A 21,852-nucleotide genomic window follows, 5' to 3' on the forward strand; every position below is an offset into this window, starting at 1 on the left:
CACCATAGGTTACTGAAACAATAAACGATCATTTATCTCCTTCTCAAATTTCAATTTAGGGTGAATTTGCAAATGGTAAATGCTATAATACCTTGCCTCTAATTTAATAATAAGCTACGCAATGACCACCGAGTTGTATTCACAGAAAGTGAAAGGAAAATGTTTTACAACAAATACGTCCCACTGTTTGTGTGTGAGCATCGTAAGCAGAAACCAAAAAGGCCCAGGGAAGAGAATTTCCTAGAAGCATAGAATGGTAGAGGTGAATACTTTGAGTGTGTGCATTTCAAAAATATTCAGTGAAGTGGTTCCTAAAATAAGAAAGGTTCTATACTTGTGCAGTAGATAATGCTGATACTTGGGCAACTGAAGCGCCATCAAGTTAAGGACTGGGTACTTTAAAAATTGTGAGAATGAGTGTGAATTTTATGGACACATACTTAATTTAATTGAGCCTGAAAAAGCCTTTTGTAGAAAGAAAAAAATAGGGTAAGCTATCACCAAAAGAATGCTAAATGACTCTTGAGAGCCATCGCAATAGCGAGTATAAGGGAACTGTGAAATAAGCTGAGATATCATTCAGTTTGACTCTCTTATACTTGCAATATGACCTGTATGGCCAGCCCATTTCCAGCAACCTTACACTACAGTAACCTTACAAATAGCATAAGCTTGATTTCAAATGATTTTTTCATGTATGACTTGAAACCAGTTATGTTTTTCCGCTGTCTTTTCAGATGAGCTGGATGGGAAAATGCACTTAAAGCCATATCTGTACTTAGAAAAAAACACGATTCCAGCGGAAGATCTATGTCAAGGGTTGACAGCCACTGTAAGTGGCAATGAAATGAACTAGGTTCACAAATAAAAAAGTACTGACATTCCAATCACCTTCACTTGCCCGAATGAGAACCTGCACCATTTTACCATTGTGATTGAAGAAGCAATGACATTTCCACATCCAAATACATTATACTGTTGTGTCTTTGCAGCCTACATCTTATGACTTTGCAGCCTACATCTTGTGACTGAATCATCTGGGTAATAACTGTGCAGTGAGACCACGTGCTAAGGGCTCTGTTTAGGGATGACAAAATGTGAAGCTCTATCTGGAGCAGTAAAAGACTTACAGATTGGAGTACCTTTCTGCTATTTCTATGAAGACAGTTTACAATATCTGTGGTGTAAAGTAATTATTCGTACTCTTCACTTATTTCTCTCTTTTTTTTTTTTTGTTTATTTGTTTTGTTTTTATTAGGTTTCAGTATTATTTCTCCATGGATGGCTGGAGTGAGTCTGGGTTTGAAAAAGGAGAATTGCATTCTTTGGCTGGAAGGGTGGAGAAGCAAAGAGAGTAAAGGAGGATTTGACATCTGGGGAGTTGGTTTTATTATCGTTCACTTATTTCACACTTAAGATTAAATGTGTTCTAAATTCTGATAAATGAGATGGGTGCTTTATCTGGAGCCTGCAAATACAGCAGGTAGCTTTACAATCAGTGAATGTCTCAGTTCTCTTCAGAGAAGCAGGAGATAAAACTAAAGCATCATACAGACTGTTTGAACAGCCCCATGGAAGGAAGACCTGTTCCTTCTGTATGGTTTCTGCAGACTAGCCATGGATGGTTTTGAGTTTGTTACCTTCATTTGAATACTAGTAAAAAAAGCAAGAAAAAAAACCAAAATGATTATATTTAAAATTGGTGGGGTCATTTTATATTATTTTATGTTATTCTTTTTAATTTGGGTGTGAAAAATGGAAGAGTATCTTTTAGCTACTCTGCTTCTAGTTTAGTGGTAGGATAACAGATTTCTAGATGTTGACTAAGTCTGGAAATTCTGCAAAAGTGCCCACTGCCAAGCCCAGTACCAGGCATATTAGTTGTGTATCAATAGTAAGTCCAAGAAGTTTGGGATACATTTACTGTGGACTTAACCACACGCAGACAAGGCATTTGCGCAGTACATTGTAACAGAACAGCAGGTTTGGGTTCTCCAGACAATCTCTTGTGTGTACCTGAATGTTGACAGTTTTGAAAGCACAGGAAATTAATTTTGCCAATTACCATGGCAATCAACACAGCACTATGAAAAACAGTACATCAGTTCACACTTTGTTTTTTGTGTCAGTCCTTACTGAGGATTGACGAATCTGTGACTTTTTGAAGGTGGATAGCACACGTTGTCATCACTTTGTAGTCTCTTTCTGAAGGACGCTGGGAAACCTAGATACCATTGGCAAAATTCAAAGAAAGTTCAAAGGGCCTAAGATTTCACTTACCACGAGAAGTTTTACGTAAGATCTCACTTACCTTCACAATATTCTTCATGGTAAAAATTTTATTTTATAAACTTTGTGAAAGTTTCATTTCAAAACTAATCTTTGTGTCGTGGGGCCATTTTGTATTTAACGCTACGCATGCAGGCTGAGATATATCAGTACACAATTCCTCTGAACATGTGAAGCACATACAGTATGCATCTATGTAAAAACTGTAGTTCTTCCTTTTGGGCTTACCTCAGTTAAATCAACAAACTTGTGTTTAAGGATTGGTAAAGATTCAATGGCTCGTATTTGTTGAATTAATTCACATCTTTTCCGAAGCTTCTCCTCCTCTTCTTCTAAAGCTTGCCGAAGAAGTTCTCGATTTTCTTCACTAACTTCCTGAACTGAAAGAAAAGAACTAATCTCTGTTAGCTGATTGCATATTTTAACAAGTAGTCCATCTGGAGGAAAATTCATACGCATTTGTGAATAACGATAATAATACGGATCTAAAGGTACTTGAGGGAACAATCTGTCATTGGTGGGAGGAATGATTAGAGAAACAAATGAGTACTTCCCACCTCCAGTATCTATCATTCTATTCGACACAGAAGCATATTGTATACATACATAAAAAAGACACTTGAATTATTGCATCCTAATTTCTGCTCTAATTAATGTATACTGTTTCATTATTTAATAAAAGGATATGATACAGTATCAAACATTCATAGTTTTTCAAGCTATATATATATATCATAGAAATCATTGAATTGCAGGTTGGTAGGCTTCGCTAGACCATTTTAGACTGGCTAACTCTCTCTGTCCCCTCAAATTCAAGTACGGAGTAAGATAAGCAGAGAAAAGTCTTCTGCTCACTAAAATATGCACAGAGGTAGCCCACTTGTACACCAGAGGTTAAGATGGTATTGCACTGTAGTAAGTACAGACATGCCAGTCAGAATGGCCTTCTGCCTGGACTTCATTCGCTGATGCATTAACTGAAGAATTTTCTTTAAGAATTATGGAGGATGAGTAACATCATTTCTCTTCATCCTAATGAGTGGTCTGTCTTGGAGGTGCTACATCCTCCTCCCTCGTGATCCTGCCCTTCTGGGAGATCTCTTTTCTTTCCTCAGCTACAATCTTCTTTTCCAGACTGTCTTATCTGGAGAAGACAATAATCTTGAGCTATGATTCTTTCAGAGTGGTTGCTAGGCAAAGCCTCTCTTAATGGTATGAATCACAAGAAGCTGAGCTTCAAAACTTGATTTGACAAAATGTACAGTCATTTCACATATGCTGCTTTTAGATGGAAGGGAAACCAGTTGCAGAACATTAGTGCTGTATTTTTCCCTTTTAAACAAAGAGTAATTCCCATGAGCAGTAGCTTAGAATTTCTGATCTACCCATTACAAACCTGCTACTGGCATTCACATGCTTACATTTCTGGGAATGTATATCCTGAGTATTTGCCTCAGCTTCCCTTTCCTTTCAGTAAACATTGTAATTACCCCACTAAAATAAAATAATCTGGGGACATTTGGCATCATCTTTTTTTTTTTTTCTTTCTATTTTTCTTTTTCTTTTATTTCTTTCTTTATTTTTTTTCTGGCAATATATAAATACCTATCTGCTGTTTGTATTTCTGAAGCTTTAGTTTTGCTTGCTTTGCGTTCTTGTGTCCTTCCACGACTTGCTCCACCAGCTCTCTCATTTCTTTCTGTTCCTGGAGACGTTTCTCTGCATACTGGTGCATCAGCTCTGCTTTCTAAATCCCAGACAAACAGGTTAATAAAATTACTGATAACTGGTGATCTGAGAGCCTCAAATCATTGAAACAGTGCAAAGGTAAATGGATTCGTAGCACTACATCATTCACAAAAGCAGCAAAGGACTTTGGCTGGGGACAATATAAAGACCCAGTTTTAATGCATCCCTCTCTACCTTTTAGTTTCACACCACAGCCCTCCATAACATTTGTACTGCAATTTCCCAGGGTTTTCTCCCATATGTTTCTAAAAGTAGACAAAAAAAGTCATCTCTGGATCTGGTTTTGAGATACCAAGAAGAGTGCCAGTCTAATACACAGACAGTTGTATGCCTGCAGGATCTTCTTTGGCCTGAGCTGTATATCTGTAACGTACAGAAAGTCCACTTTTAGTGATCACGTTCCTTTCTATGCCAGACAAAACAAACAGGAAGCAGAAAACAATTTTCTAACATTCTTTTGTGTATTTTCTGCTTTAGATGGAATACTAGAGTTTTAAAAGAAGGAGGGAGGCCACCATGACAGCTGTTGGTCATGGATAGAGTGCCCTGCTCGCATCTGTTGGAAAGTGAAGGGAGCTGCCAGGAATTGGTGAGGTTAGAGCAAGTCTGATTTGCACATTCCCAGATAAATATAGATGGGGATATTTCTGTTAAAAATAAAACATACGTGCCCTGAAATCAAGGTGAATATAATAGTTACAATCATTTTGGAACGGGTGTGACCAACCATACCATGCACAGTTGTACATGTTAGGGTTCACTTTAAGTTCTTGCTACAGAGTGTCTAGATAGACATAATGCCAAAAAAGGTTCAGATTTTTTTTTTTTTTTTTTTTAAAGGACAGAAAAGGACCACATTAAGAACGTTTCCCTTTTGTAGTATAGTTTTTACAAAAACCTTTGTGTCCCAATCCTAAGTTCCTGAGACACTACTGAGACATCTGTGAGAGGTGGCCAAAAGTACTGGCCAGCCTATGGGCATAGCAATAAATCAGGATGAGACAAGAAAAGCAGTGGACACCATGTGTGATAGTGGCTATTAAAAATATTAAGTCTATAGTATTGGTGATTCCTTGATCATTTGCTTAGTTTATAGGAAAACCACGAGAAATGTATTGGGGTTTGGGAAAAAAAATGAAAAGATCTAACAAGGTTTTGGGAAAAAATGTGATTTGCAAGATTGTAAAATGTGTGAGAGGTACTTCTTGGTGTAAGTATTCATTTTTCATGTATGTAGATCTAATGAGGGTTCCCTGTCTGAATTTTCCCCTAAGAGAGATCCAGGCATGTCAGATAATATGAAGTAAATTGAATTATATCAGTTGTAGAAAGCAAATTCTTTTATATTTGTGGCTCTCATTTTAACAAGATAATGAAATTAGTCATATATTGGTGATTTCTTTACAAACAGTGCTTAATATCTCAGTATCTGTATAGAAAGAATATTCACAATGACATGAATATAAGGCAAAATGCTTTAAACTGTTCAACTGAACTCAGAAGTGCTACCAGTCAAATCAAAATCTTGTAAAAAATGCTTAGATGTATAAGTATTGCTGTGTCTGGAAGCTATAGCAGTATTTTTTAATTGTTTGCAGACTCCCGTGAGTAAAGACATTGTACAGAACTTTTATAACTGATTATAAGAGTTATATATATATATTATATCTAGTTATATCTATGGTAAGTTTTGCACTGCTTTAATGCAAGCAAAATTTGAACAACACTATATGTATTACCTCTTCTCTCATTAGATCAGCTTTCTTCTTATTTTCTTGAGTTACATTCTGATGGGCTAAAACTGCCTCTTCATGACTCAGTTTCCCTTGAAGCCTCCTACACTTTATTTCAGCCAGTTGCTCCTTCAAATCTTTACCACGCATCTGTTTTTGCCATTCCAAGAATTCAGATGGGTCTCCAGCCCCTCGTAGCAAATTTTCAATTCTGCAAGAGTGAAAGAAGAGTATACCATAGTAGGGATCTGGCTCTCCAGCAACGGCCTTGGTTTGTAAAACATTTCTATCAGTTTGTTGTGACATAAAGTGTTTGATCTCTCCAAAGAAAAAAGGTGGTTGTAGCTAAGTCATTTCACAAATGCATTTTAATTCCAGTGTAAGAGGAGATCCTACTATGAAGAAAGCCTGGGAAAGCTGGGCAGGAAAAAAGTGCATGAGGGTGTGAAATTTTTCAGAACAGTAAAGCCCCAGGAGAGGGCTAACTTTATTTATATATGTATTCTCACAAGGAGTAAGAAGAATCAGGCCAATGGTATGTACATTTTCTCAGAGGATTACTTTGCTTAGAGGTAGAAAGAACAAGAAACTTTTCTCTTTGGCAGTCTTCTTGGCCACTTTAACATAGAGAACTAAAATCTTTCTCTGCTTAATTCTATCTGTTTTGTATTGTATCAATTAAATAATCCTATAACATGTAACGAGGCAAAGAAGTATTCAATTAAGCAAAACCACATTCTTATTTTTTGTGCTTGATTGAGAGAGAAGCATAGCAAAGCCCTGCAGCAGGCCCCTCAAAGTCCAGCAGCAGAGGATTGAGTGAGCCAAGAATTTGGGCAGAGACACAAAAATGCAGTGAGTTGTGCCTTATTGTTGCTCCCCAATGCATATATATGTACGTGCTGTTTGTTGAATGCAGCTGAAGATTACATCTCATGAATATAAAATAGTGTTAAGTTGAGGGGAAAATCTCTTCCTTTACCAAGTGGAATAAAATTCTGCCAGATAGAGTGAACAGTATCATGTATAATTGTATAAAAAAAAACCTCAATATGCATACACAGCTGTTAATGATAGGAGGTAGCACAACCTGAGTGATGTGTAATATCTTACTGCTAAAATCCTGATCCATATATCAAAATTTGCTAGATCCAAAAACTAAATCCAACTTTAGGCACTCATTCCAGGATTTAAAATGCTAATATTTAGTCCTTAGCCTGCTAAGTTAGGTGGATTAGTAATAATACTAAATCAAGATGACAATGGTATAGGTTTTATCTTTGCTAAAATTATTATTGAAAATGTTCTGTATTTCTAGTTATAGAATACAATCTGCAGTGTACATTCAGAAGTCAATCTCTCTCTAATTAACATCAGCTGAAAACCTATGCCACTTAGTCAGGCTTCCTTATGTCAGAGCCCTAACAGCACCAAAAGGACCTGCAACCTTTTGTTCCCCACTCCTAGGATTTAGTTTTCTGTGTTCAAAGGCAGCTCTGTTGTGGTGAAGCTGTACACCACTGGATCAGACTGCAGTGAAAAGAGCTGTGTGAGGAAGAGCTGTGAAAATTCTTATGTGTGCGTGGACTTATGTGTGCAAGTTGAATATGAGCCAGCAGTGTGCCCTGGCAGCCAGGAGGGCCAATCGTATCCTGGGGTGCATCAAGAACGGCATCGCTAGTAGGTCAACGGAGGTGATTGTCCCGCTCTACTCTGCGCTGGTGCGGCCTCACCTCGAGTACTGTGTGCAGTTCTGGGCACCACAGTATAAAAAGGACATGAAACTGTTGGAAAGTGTCCAGAGGAGGGCTACGAAGATGGTAAAAGGCCTTGAGGGGAAGACGTACGAAGAACGGCTGAGGTCACTGGGCCTGTTCAGCCTGGAGAAGAGGAGGCTGAGGGGAGACCTCATCACAGTCTACAACTTCCTCATAAGGGGGTGTCGAGAGGCAGGAGACCTTTTCTCCATTAACACTAGTGACAGGACCTGCGGGAACGGGGTTAAGCTGAGGCAGGGGAAATTTAGGCTGGACGTCAGGAGGGGGTTCTTCACAGAGAGGGTGGTTGCACACTGGAACAGGCTCCCCAGGGAAGTGGTCACTGCACCGAGCCTGTCTGAATTTAAGAAGAGATTGGACTGTGAACTTAGGCACATGGTCTGAACTTTTGGGTAGACCTGTGCGGTGTCGAGAGTTGGACTTGATGATCCTTAAGGGTCCCTTCCAACTCAGGATATTCTATGATTCTATGATTCTATGACTTTCTTTCCGGGAGCTGCATTTCGGTTTGTGCTAACAGCCACTGTCCTTGCCTAAGCTATGCTGCAGGTATGCGTGTGCCCATCCCTGTACTTGCTGTCAGGATGTTGTCCTTACATGCCTTGCTGTCACTCTCAGCTCCTGGCTCATTTGCCTGGTGGAGCAGCAAGCTCTTAGTTCTCCATGACAGCTGACTGTGATAGAAATGGACAGGTATTTTTATATACGGATAAACAAGTTCAACTATCAAATCTGGCATTTAGTTCCCCAGAAACTGTCAAAGAAAATGAAGGTATATGAAATGATTTGGCTTAAAATATATGCTTCTTTTATAATGGACAGGGGTAAATGTGTATTTGGGACAGTATTTATTTGAGAGAATTGGAATAAATGTAACAAGTGATCCTTATTGGGCTTTACAAGTGGACACTACCCAGAGTGTTAAATCAGAACACTGTCACACTTCTACAGCATCTCCAGCTAAATGACTTTAATGTAGACATTCATTTTAGACAACTTTTCTCTTTGTCAGCAATGTTTATATGTTTATAGAACAGCTTCCTAATGCCTTACAACAGATCCTTTATATTACTTTACTTGGAGTTTACTTGGTTATTTTCATGTGGTTAATTATTCTGTATCAAGGGATGTGAAAAATAATCTGAGAAAGACGCTTGATTGTACCTCTTGAGCTCCTGTTCCATTTTCCGCTGATAGAGGGCACCCTCTCTTAAAATAGCTGCTGCGTTTAATTTAATAGGTATATTGTCAATCTGTCAAGAAAGGGAATGTACATACCATCGTTAGTAATGTAAACCATAAAACAGAATATAAAAACATTTCAATGGGTTAAATAAATCGACCTAAGACAGCATAAATTTTGCTTAAAGCATTCATCTAGCATTAATCTGACATTCACAATGAAATTGCATGCTGTTCATAAACCACTCAAGCTGCTTAAGAAATCAGCAAAGTCCCCCAAGTGGATTATAAATTTGTAATCACTCTTGGACCATGTCAAATCCCTTGGAATGTGTTCACTTCCTTTCATTCGTTCAGTGCTCATATACATAGTGTGCATGGATTCCATCTGGGTTGAACAAAGAAAATCAACTGCTTCCAAAGTTAAATATTTTGTGTGCCTATCTCTGAGGGAAAACAACTTGGCCAAAAACATTAAAGTAAATCATAAGCACACAAAGATCTTAAAAGTTTTTTGCAAATAATCACTGTTTTAACCTAATAATATTTCTAAGACAGCAGGTATTACCAATTGCCATATCCATTTGCTAGACAGAGGCAGCAAAGTTCTCAGTGACTCTCAGCCTTCATGGTACAAGTTGGACTAGATCCTGTAGCTGCTCTGTGGTTCTTCAGAGCACTGCCTTAGGACTAACTTCTAGACGACCTATAAGTACTGCGTGAGGAAGGGAACAATCTCTCTTCCAGTTAAAATTCTCCTTGAACACATAGACTGTTCAGATAACAAAATAACACCTTTGCAGATGTGTATAATTGGAACTGATCAGAACCAAGACAAAGCAGTGCAAGTGGGATAAGAACTGGGATCATTCTTGCAGAAAACCAAGTTCAGTCACAACACATTTGACCTAAGTCCAGACAAGTTGTTTAGAATCCAAATGTCTATTTAGACTCCAAATTAACAACTTAATGAGTAGCTGAGAAACAGATGCAGAGAATCACTAAAGCAAATATTGTATGTGCAAATATGTTCTGCGGTCTCCTGAAATATATAAGCTAACTGGAAAAGCAAAGGGATATTTTATACTTCATATTAATTAGGCACGTTGAGGATAATAAATGCATGGTACCACCTAGAAATTCAGTGAGTAGAATTACTGAGTTTTCCACGTTTAGAGTTGGAATGGAGCTGTCCATTTTAATGGACAAAAATTAATTACCTGCCTATTTCTTGGCAAAATGATGATAACTCAAAGAATTTAGGACAAGAACCCCAAACAATGTACTTAAAGATGGCTTTAAAGAGTAGGTAGACCTCACAAGGTATTTGAGGTCACAATACAAACACAGTCTCCACATTAAATTATTCTGGATATGAACTTGAAACAAATGAAAGGTGACAGATTGAATGATATAAGAGCAAACATTATCTGTACCATAATTATTGCAGAGAGAGCAACTTGAATTTTCATGTTCTGTACCATTAACAGTGAACAGACCATTTTCTGTATTTACAGTTCTCCAAACCTTGGAAATCCTAGTGGAGAAACAATCAGTATAGTGGATTTTGTGACCTGACTGTGTCTGAAGGACACAAGACAAACATCCAGACAGATTGTATATTGCATATCAGACAGTCATTAACTGGAATCTTCGTTCTTTAGAATCTCATATCGAAACTGTGATTTATGGATACAAGATTGTTCCGTCCCTGTGCTGAGTTCTTAAACCATGGGTTCACAATTCTCCTGCTGTCCATACTGGACTTCCAGCATGGACCTGGGCTGATGTTGTAGCGGTGTCTCCTGACTGGAGTTCCTGGGTTGACCCTGGACCTTGCTTTGTCTAAGGATGACTGGCTGTCAGCAGAGCCTGTCACTATCACCAGCCTTGGCCTGTTCAGATACTGTAGCCTATGTCCTGCTTGGTGAGGGCACTGCCTGTGATTTTACTACCCTTGGCTCATAGTTTGTCCTCCCTCCTGGAGTAGCCACACTCTTGTTGCTCCCTGACCATTTCTTTGTGGATTGTAAAAGGTCCATAGACCTTTATAGCCTTAGCCCTAATCCATCTCATTCTCCTGCACAACTCGTGTAAAACCCTGGATTCCAGCAGAGCTCGCATTCCCACAAAATTTGTGTTCTTTTAGTCTGAAGTTTTCAAGTACATTTAGAAATGGAATCTGAAATTTTACTCACCTTGCTTTGGATCTTTTGAGCCTGGAATGCTGGCCTACTCTTCATATCGTTGTGTATGTTCTGCAGTTCAAACCAAAAATACATTTTTTCATTTCAGAGTGAGAATTTCAAATACTCAGCAGAAGAATATTAGATCTTTACAGAAAATCACTCTTGAATAATCATCTACAGTAACAACTGTGATCATGGAATATATCTTGTGATTGCTATATCCTCAAAAACTTGCAATATACATCCAATGCAGTGGAAATATTTCTTATCAAATAACCATGCAAACATGGGTGCAAATAAAAAGTTATTGCAAAGATTCTTTTATTTCCATAACCTTTCTTGACTAAAATAATACCAAAAACAGTGATGTTTCATTTGACTATTGAGTTCTATGTATAGATCATGAATGTATTCAGCTCTTAGCTGAAACAGATACTGGGAAGACAAAATACAGTGCCAAAGGATATTAAAAATATATATATTAAAGTGGTAGAATTCTAGCAATGGTTATTAATTTCATTTTATGGTAATACTGATGTGAATGTGTCTGGATATTATGGGGATGAACACAAGGAATAGAATATGCAGATGTAATGAATATATGGTTTGGTGACAGAGTTGCAAATGGGGAATCAACCAAAGCAATAGTTCTGTATGAATGGGAGTGTTACTGCCTCAGCTTGACTGCTCCATGAAAAAATATTATGTGGGTTTAGAGGAATTTTGGTGGTTTGGAGACTTGTAGTATCACAGGAAAGCTCGTGGTCTCAGAATTAGCAGAATAATAAAGTAGGACCAGAAGAAAAGGGGGTTGTGCACTATGGATGCAAAGAAACAAATGTTAGTATGTTGCATAATCTGAAAATAATATGTATGTGAACTGTCCACACAACCGCAAGTTGTGTGACAAATAAAAATTTTCAAATACTTTGCAATATCTTTATACACCTCAGCCATTTTTCATCTTCACACTGTGTAATTTTTAGATAATAAAGTATTTTGTAGCATACCTCTCCCTTTTTTGGATTCGTGGTTGCACACTTGAACTGGTTAGTGTTTGCTTTCAGAAGCAGATCCTAGAATTAAAGCAATTAACTTAAGGAGTACGGTACATTTAAATTCTCTAATAAGAATTTTCTATCTGAAAAAAAAACCCTGCAGTACAGATCAATATACTAACTTGTTTCCAATGAATGAAGCCTGGACTTAACATTGAAAAGAATTTTCATTCCTGATGAAAGACTTGTTGTAGGCAAGTCTTGACTGTCTGCACAGTTCTACCTGGTTGTATCCTTTGCATAGGGCATCAGGCCCTTTGCTACGTCTGCCCACATGAGAGACGTTGCTCATTCAACCTCTTAAAAGCCTCATAATCATCTATGGCACATCAGTACCATAGCTAGTAACTGTTTGCACATAGCTAATAAATGATGGCTTTGTTCTTCTGTTAAATCAGAAGACTATGATCAGATCTGAGCACCAAGGGTTGCTCCAATGGGCACATCCATAACACTAATTTTGTCTGTCATTTCCAAGGGGGAAGTACAGGAAGCCCCATCTCCTGTTTCTGGATATTTCTTTTGATTGTAATCAGTAATCTTTAACCCAATCTGTGAAACACAGGCTAGATTTTCCAGTATCTTTCTGGTGGTCAGCTGTCCATAACATCCACACATCCGTAACGGTACTGAGTATGGCTTCCTGCCTTTTAAAGCTGCTCAGACACAGTACTTATAATGCCATCTATAGCTATTGCAAGAATTCTAGGAAACAAATGGCATTTCTTAATGCATAGTTCTTTTAGGACCCAACATTTCAGCTTGTTTATCAAACAGTGTAGGGAACTGACCTTTGGGAATGCTTTGGATGCCTTTTATAACATTCCAAAGGCAACAAAAACTGCTGTTAATGCAGCTCTGATTTCTGTGGTGGTTTTCTTTTGTTCCTTGCATTCACGCATTTTCCCCCCTGAAGAATGTGGCGGGTAGTTAAGTGATTTTACAGTTGTCATAGATTTTTGACAATATAGGCACTGTGATATCCTGCTTTTCCTCCCCAGTTTTTCTAGAAAGTTTGTACGTATAAATGAGCATACAATGTGCTTTCTCCACAATGTGGAAATAATACAAGTATAATAAATAATGCAGTACTGTTTGATAATGAAATACCAAGCAATGTGATGGGCCAGCAAAAGGAATGTAAAGTTTATCCCCCTAGAATCTATCACACATTAAGGTTTTTACTATTTTACCATTGTTAAGGAGCAGAATCCAATGCCCCTTTCACAAGGACGTGCACAAGGACACATGAAGAGCCCAGAACAGTGATAAATGGTCTTGTACTAGCTAGTGAAAGCTAAAGTAAGGCATTTTCAGAATGGAGGTGGGAGAGTGCAGATAAAAACAAGTCAAATAGCACACCTTTTATCACATGCTGTGATTGGGTTGGATATGGTGATTACAGAGTGGGAAGGAAGAAAGAAAGTGGGAACTGACATTTAATTAATTCCCTTCCAAGGAGAAGAAGGCAACAATCCGCTTTAACCATGATAGGAGCTAACTTATTGAACAGGTTTCATATCAAAGTTTGGATCAATTCAAATAACTAAATCTGTGTCTTTCTGTGAGGGTACTTACCAGGCCCTCCTTTCTCTTGCTGTCTTAACATACAGACCATGTACTCTGCTTCTTTACAGATGCTGATGACTTCCCACTCCCTCAGTCCACTTAAGGAATGAGTACGGATTCCACATGAAAAAGAACTCAGGATCTACTGTTACTTTAAATCAGTAATGGCATGTGGTTATTTACCAGTTACTATAGAAAGCAAACAAAAATATTGAATATATTTCATATTTTGAAGCCTTGATTATTAAGTGAATGCCTTAAATATCCACATGTCTTGTGGGAGTAAAAGAGCCAGTTTCAAGCTGGTGAAGAAAAGAAAGTAATTGCATTTCTGCTACCTTACATAGTTATTTGCATAATCCCTCATGTAATTCTTGTGAATATAAGGTGACCTTAATAATAAAAGGTGGATCTTAATAAATTGATAATAAAATAAAGAAGATGGGCAAAGGATGATAGAACAGAATAGAGAACACAGACCTCATGACTTTAGAGAAGGAGCCGTGACCTATTAGCTACAAAAGCAAACATGTTTCAGATAGAGTTCTTAGATTTGTGAAAACTGGTACAAATTGCAGAACAGAGAGTTCAGAAGAAAGAAAACACTGGAACAGGAACTTAATACACTTACTTCTGCTTTCTGTCGATTTTTTATTTTGACTTCCTTTAGTTGCTTTTTTTCCTTTGGAGGCTTGTAGGTACTTGGAGGAACCTAAATAAAAAGAAAATAATATCCACAGTATGGGATATAAAACATTTAAAGTGATATATTCTTGCAGGGAAAACACCACATTCACCTTTACTGTAAAACAGCTGCAGTTATTTTCTAAATATTGATTCTTTTCTATCAGTGCCAGCATAGAAGCCATGGACAGATTCCAATTAGCTGGGACCACCCAGGCTTTTCAGACCTGTGCAGTGTAATATAAGCCCTGGACAAAGGGCCAGTAAGAAAGAATAATCTGGAACTAGTACAAGAAAGGCTGAGGGAACAGTAAACACCATAGGCTCGATGAAGGGGAAAAAGAAGTTATCAGAAGGGGAAAAGTTCTGTCTGGCATCACACAAACTTCAGCTTCATAGCTCTGACAGCCAGATAGGGTAGCTGTATGAACTTAAGTGGTGGAGCTCTTTGGCACAGTGCGTGTCGACAAGTTTACAGAGGGTCCAAGGAAGTTTGGGGAAGAAAAATACTTTGAGGGTTATTAAACACCCAGGCGCTGCATTGTAACTGAGGACATCTTTGAATGTTTGAAAGCTGAGAAGGTTGTTGGGGAAAGCAGCAACTATGCTTGTCTTATCCCTGTGTTCCTCCTAGACGTCTGGGTTTAGCCACTACTGGAAAAATTTAATAATAATAATAATAATAATAATAATAATAATAATAATAATAATAATAATAATAATAATAATAATAAAACCAACAAACAGGCAAAATGAACCTTCTCTCTGTTATACTGTGGCTGCCCCGATGTGCTTGTAAAGGGACATCACTGGAAATGTAGATTAAATGTTTGGAGGTAGAGGACTGTGAGGACCCTTCCAGCATTAGTCAAACATTTGGGAAAGCATTCACATGTCAGAAAGTGGTACAGATAAAATGACCAGGAAAGATTTATAGTCTGGCTGTCCTATTGCTCAACAATAAACTAGGCAGAAGGGGGAAACAGGACTGCATCGTTTTGATCTAGGCTCAGGCTTCTGGGGCATTTAAGTATTTGTGTAAGCAATACCTTTAGTACAAAAGCAGAATCTGGAAAAAGACTGGATGTCTCCCTCTTGGGTGGATGAGATAGTCCACCAGCTTACGGGGCATCTGCTTGAGTATTTATCTTGCTAAAAATGTTCTATCTCCATTCAAAGTTATAGAATTAATTCAAGAGTTACTGGGAAAAATCTATAATCTGTATCATTCTGGAACTCAGTTCAGGGAAGTGGGGGGATCCCAACCAGCTTTACTGGACTATAGAAAGAGCTATGCTTTGAAAAACTCGTGTTTTCTACTGCCTTTGCTATTTGACATCATTATCTACAGGAAAAACAAATGCACAAATAGAAAAGGCTAGCAATTAAATGCATGGATGAGACTGCTTAAGTATTTTTGTGAGCTTTTTAAGTGAAGTAGAACTGAAAGTATTTCCCAGCAGTATCTATTTTTTTATTTATTATGCTTTTATGGATGGAGAAGTTAAAGTCCAGAGAATTTGTGAAGGGTTGCACAGCAATGAGTATCAGTTTCTTTCAATGTTCTTCCTAGTCATGTGCTTTACCTACAAAACTGTACTCATCTGCCAGTGTGAGTTGAAGATCTCTCTGCAGAAACTTCTGTGCTTATTCCAAGTAATTCAAGGAGGCGACTTTTCAATAAGATGTTTCAAAAATGATCCTAGCCTTGTAATTTAGCCTTCAGATACCATGGTGATGAGTACCCACCAGACAGACAGAAAGACAACACCGCAATTACCCTTTATAACAATAAACAGCGTGCAGTTGCCAGACGAGGATGAATAAATCACTCTAAGCAAATTGCAAATTCCAGCAATAGGGGAGATCAGAAAAGCCAAACTGTACCTACTTAATCCTGAAGTGAAAAAGGGGGAAGGCACACCAAGCTTGCCTGTGGCCAGCTTCACCTATGCTTTCTGGATGCTCTTTTACTGGAGGTTTTATTTAAGGTATAACAAGAAATTTAAGGAAGAACAAACCTGCATGATGTACTCACTGAGCTGACACCATGCATGGATGCAGAAAGGAGCAGAACTAGAAGCTTTTTTAATAGGCCCAGAAACAAATTGCTCCTGAATGCATCCTCCTGCAGCCCTGGATAAACTCCAACCCCAACACAGACTAGTTATTGCATTAAATGTGCAGAGAGACACATACCTGGGGAATGACAAATGATTTCTAAGAAATCAGCTCAGTTTTGTTTAACCAGCCCCAAAATACACATCCAAGTAGAAATACCTTATATTGGTTGAGATGAGGCAATTTAACAATGGCAAGAGAAAATAAATTTCAGGAAAAGGTGTGAGAGGGAAATATGCAAAATGATGAATAAGTACTTTGAACTTTGGTAGTGATCAGAATTGTATTTTTTTTTAAATTACTGTTATAAGATAGACAAGGACAGACTAATGCAGTGCTTGTTGTTTTAAGAGCTTGTTTTTATACAAAACAAGATCAGAAAGGTAACTATGTTGTTTGATCTATAGATCTGTAAACAAAATTATCTGTATTAGCCTTTTAATTATTTTAAATAATCAAGCAAGTCCACTTGTGAAGCTCAGCTGAAATAATAAGGAAAATCTCTCCTTTTCATCAGTTTTTGATGAATGTTTATGACGATGACTGAGGATGAGTTATGAGGATGAATCCTAACCTTTCAGGCCTATGTCACCCCAGTGAAACATCCCAATGCCAGCGGAGAGTCCCATCTCAATACTGATCACTGAGTAAGGCAACTACCCTGTCTTCCACAATAACCCACCTAGAATCACAGAATCACAGAATATTCCAAGTTGGAAGGGACCCACAAGGATCATGGAGTCCAGCTCCTGGCTCCACACAGGACAACCTATAAATCAGACCCTATGTCTGAGAGCATTGTCCAAATACTTCTTGAACTCCAGCAGCTCTGTGCCACGATCACTGCCCTGCGAGGCCCGTTCCAGTTTCTGAAGTGTGTTTTCAGTATCCAAGACAGCGGTACTATCCCTAAATTCATGTACATGATACATCCCATCCTACTTCGTGTTTTATTTTAATCATGCTACATAATGCAATGTATCAGGAAGAAATGCCTAAAATAATAATCTTATTAATCAAAATTAAATCATTTCACCATAGGGACGCAATGACTTCCCAGTAGTTGTTGCTTAAATCCAGACGCCTCCATGTGAATTCATGCAGTTGTTTCAAAGTGACTCTGCCTGTAGTTAGTGTAACTGCAGTATTCCCAGCTAACATGCCACAGGGCAAACTCTTTGACAGATGAATGAGAACCATGAGAAAAAATGGATATCTCAGAGAACTAACAACTTTGTGAGAAAACAGACAGGAACAGCGGATTATGGCATATAATCTGGAAGAGGTTTTTTTCTGTGCATTCCTCTCAAATAGATACAACTCTCTGCCACAGAGAGTAGCCAAAACTAAAGCCTGCGCTCACTTTCCTGCATCTTTGTTGACAACTGGGCTGACTTTTCTCTACTGAAAGTACAGGATCTAAAACAGGGATGCTGGCAACAATATGGCAAATTAAAGCGAAGCTTAATTTGCTGAGACACATGCAGAAATGAGCACAACATATGTCACTGCTACGCTAATGGTTTTAAATTCACACGAGCTTTTAAATTTGCAGACTTGGCCAAAATGTAAACCAAATTTAGTATAACCCTAACAACACAAATGAACTTCAGTAAATGCATCTGCGTTAAAGCAAATTTATTCTGAGAGGGGCTGCACATTATAAAGTCACTAAAATGACAGCAATATGACTCATTCCTATACTGATTAAGTAGTTATTAAATGCAGTTTTTCAGAGCCTGGTATTAAGCTGTTTCAATGTAAAATCCCATTAACTGTATAACACACTGCCATTAAATTGCGCCGCCATCCTAAGATGTAAATGGTATCTAAGAGCATTCAACACATGTATTATTTGAAACCTCAAGTGCTAATACAAGGTGGCATATAATGCTCCAAACTATGGCTTCCAAGCTCACTTCCCACTGCATTTAAATATAGATGATTTTGGAGTCTTCATTAAGTTAGTCATAGCAACTTGATCCCAAATCCTGTTTGCCTTTCCCAAGCGAGCTAACTATAAACTAATTGTGTGTCTCTGATTTGTACCAGTGCAACTGAGTCAGTATCTTGGATGGTTAGTAAAATGAAAGCGTGGCATTTCGAAGATAAAGTCAACTCTCATTTGTATGTAAGCAATAAATTAAAATGGTAAAAAATATTAATTTATGAGATTCAACCTGAATACAAATAGCAAGGAATAAAAATCTAGAGTTCCTCTCATGTCCAATGAAATTGCCTTGTTACTTATTTAATGAGAGTTCATCTACCAAAAAATAATCTATCTAGTTTATAAAATTGTTCAGTTGAATATTCTTTTCTTACCTGCTTCAGTGCATTATCCAAAGCAAACATTTTACAAAATCCAAGGACTATCAGAAACCTCTGTATCATGCTTTCATCAGTTTGTATCCACTGTAGAGTTCTACATCCAAGAGATGCAAACCAACTACAGGAAACAACCTTTTCCCTTTCCTTTGTTTGGCCTACAATTTGCTTACACAACTTTCACTGAAATGAAATGAATGAGTTATTTTTTAGAAAACTGACCTTCAATAAAAAATAAATCATTGTTGATTTGTCAAAGATTGTAGATTTTCTACAATTATTTTGAAAGAGACAATTAACTCCCTTACCATGATTTTGTGCACAAGATTACATAGAGCAGAGTATCTCATAGAGCATTAAAAAAACTCACAGGTGGACCTTTTTCCAGTACTGGTATTGGCAGAGGTATAGGAATGGCACGTGGTTTGGGTACAGTCAAATTAAATTCCTTTGGCTGAGTGACCGTTGAAGTCTTGACAGTGGTAGTACGATTACTTAATTTATCCATGAGCTGTTCAATCAGTTGCTGTACTTTTGGCTGCCATCTTCAAATAAAAATAGATTATTCAATTTTATTTCCTTTTTCTTCTTTTGTACACACAGTGTAGTATCTGAGGTTGGCACAGGTGCGAATTCTGTAACACTTTCAGCTATTCTGTTATCTTCTTTTTAACAAAATTAACCCACGAATTTGTATGATTTAGTTGGACTGTGTTATTTCACCTCTTGATAGATGCTAGCCCAGTGGTGAAATAGCCACAGTTTTTACTGAATAAGCAGTTAATAATAATATTAGTTAATAAAGTTAATAATAAGCAGTCTGTTTTGCAGCAGGACCAGACTATGAATCAGAAAATCAGCTGTCAGAAGCAGAGTACATACAGATGAAGAGACTATGACCAGACAGTGGCCTAAATATTGCCATTGTCATCATCTGTCAGACACATAGATCAACCTCACAGCCCAGGCAGTTCTAATAAAAAAATAAATAGAAAGATGTGTGGAGTTTGGTGGAATCAGCAAATGAACCCTCAAAACTAGTTGGTGACTGTAGGGCAGATGTTTTTGAGTTCTCTGTGTTTGGATTTTTGCATGTGTGAAGTTTCAAAATTCTTCCCAGGAGTGACAGGAAGGTACAGAATTCAAGGTAACACACAGACAAGTTATCAGGGCTGATTTTGGTGACAGCTTCATGCCTGTTATTGCTCCTCCATATTTATTCCACCCTTAAGTACTACACATGCAATAGAGATTTCCCAGAATTTAAAAATCAGCTGATGATGCAAATTTGCACTGACTTCTTTACATGACAGTTAGCTTAGCTAGCAATGTCACTGTGGGATGAGGCTTACAAGTAACTTCCAAAATAATGCAGCTCCATTAAAATAAAATGAACTTTTTATATTAACCTCGCTGATGTTAGAAAGAGGAATACAAGGACATATTTAAAAGAATTGAAGCTACTCGAGTGATTAAACTGATCAGTGCATCCTCAGCCCCTTGGAGGAAGTTTCAAATCCAGTGATCAAATCTGGTCTTCAGCATTCCTGCACAGCTTACGTGTACTTCTAGGCAAAACACTTGTGCTTGTTACACTGAATGCAATTGAGTGTGAAGGACAGTTCTCACAAGCCTACTATTAATGAAACACAAGCTACAGATTATATTGCTATTCTGAATCTCTCTCTGTATCTTTATATTCGAGCTGTAAGCATACTTTATAATTAGAATTACTACACTGGAATATATTGAGACAAATTCTGACTTAAAATACATCCCCGTAATTCCTGTAGGACTCAGTGGAATTGTATTTCAAGCCAAAGGTATAGTACTACATTTGTTAATTTCATATAATCTAAAGAGAATCTAAAGGGCTAATTGTGTCTGCTGACATGACAGAGGTAGATGCAAATTCTTTTTCAGCTGACATTGTTTGTAACAGTTCTGTCTAACAGTGTTTGCCATCATCTCTGGTAATCTATACTGCAGTGAGGAGGAGGTGTGATTGCAGCCACCTAGGTGTGCCCATGCTAGCTTTAGTTTCTCAGTCTTGGGCAAAAAAAGAAAACAGGCTGCTGAGTAACTTGATATTCAGCTACTGTTTCTCCATGTGAAAATGTTCCAGTTTGGCAAGGATACTCAGGCTACTGTATCACCACCTAACACACCTGGCACCTTGGAGCACTTAAACCATTAAGTGATGCTGCAATTGTGTAAATAAATAATAATTTTAAAAGACATGTTTACATGCTTATCCCTTATTGCTCAGAAGGGATTTTATGACCATTTGCATAAACAAATCTGAGCATAAAGCCATGCTTATGAAAATCAAACATCTTTTTTTTTTTTTTTTTTTTCCATGTGCTTAATGTCACGCAGATGTTGAAGTGACTGGCTGGAATCGAACTCTCTAAGAGAATTTAAACCTGCTAGCATGATGATTGATCTATGCAGGAGCACTGAGAAATAAATGTACAACAGCTGTGAAAGGACTTCTCCATGAGAGAACCTTGCCTTTGGGTAAGTAAAAGGGATCACTATAGTCTCATGAAGACCAGAAGGGTTCTCAGTGACTTAAATGGGAGAAATACTTTAACAGCAAATGAAATTTTCAGCAGAAGCTTTCCCCAGTGTGTTGCATTTAAACTTTGAGGTGACCACAGGCTACTTAAGTACTGACTGCTTACCTTAGCAGTGGATCAATCCAGCTCTCCTTTACATACAGCGAATCGTAGAACCGACTCCATTCATCTTTTATCCAAGTGTTCAAATACAAGGCATTGAAGAAGAATCTAAGAAACTAGCAATAAGGGATATGTTTTAAATATGAATACTAAAGGTACAATGTACATACATGTAAAACTACAAAAACCACGTGTTTGTTACAAATACTTTCGAAGACCTTGCTTTCGTTTTACCCTGTAATTACAACCATGTGCTTGGTATTTGTATATTTTCAATAGTTCTGCTAGGACAGCCTCAGGTCTTTCAGCCCTATTTTGTGAAACATTAATAGATACTAAAATATTTTAATGGTCTAAAAAATCTAGTGGCTACAACATGGGGATGCTTTGATGCATCTTTAAGTTGCTTCAAACATCGTGAAACAAGAAGTTTTTATTAAAAAATAATTGCTAGTGCAATGCACTGATTTTTGTCTAATTATACAGTT

The 21,852-nt window shown here is 37.7% G+C and overlaps 1 protein-coding gene across 1 annotated transcript in view; it reads right to left on the reverse strand.

Annotated features, from left to right (window-relative positions):
* Positions 1-21,852, reverse strand: part of CFAP99 (cilia and flagella associated protein 99) — a 59,107-nt gene that overhangs the window by 15,412 nt on the left and 21,843 nt on the right. Inside the window, exons 5-13 of the mRNA XM_032187503.1 lie at positions 21,368-21,480; positions 19,051-19,225; positions 14,179-14,259; positions 11,931-11,996; positions 10,930-10,989; positions 8,714-8,802; positions 5,778-5,982; positions 3,895-4,036; positions 2,518-2,669 (exon numbers count right to left, since the gene is read on the reverse strand). Of these exons, the coding sequence (XP_032043394.1) occupies positions 2,518-2,669; positions 3,895-4,036; positions 5,778-5,982; positions 8,714-8,802; positions 10,930-10,989; positions 11,931-11,996; positions 14,179-14,259; positions 19,051-19,225; positions 21,368-21,480 (1,083 nt within the window). The remainder of the gene's footprint in view (positions 1-2,517; positions 2,670-3,894; positions 4,037-5,777; positions 5,983-8,713; positions 8,803-10,929; positions 10,990-11,930; positions 11,997-14,178; positions 14,260-19,050; positions 19,226-21,367; positions 21,481-21,852) is intronic.

Source organism: Aythya fuligula, chromosome 4 (genome assembly GCF_009819795.1).
Source record: "Aythya fuligula isolate bAytFul2 chromosome 4, bAytFul2.pri, whole genome shotgun sequence".
Classification (NCBI taxonomy): Eukaryota; Metazoa; Chordata; class Aves; order Anseriformes; family Anatidae; genus Aythya; species Aythya fuligula.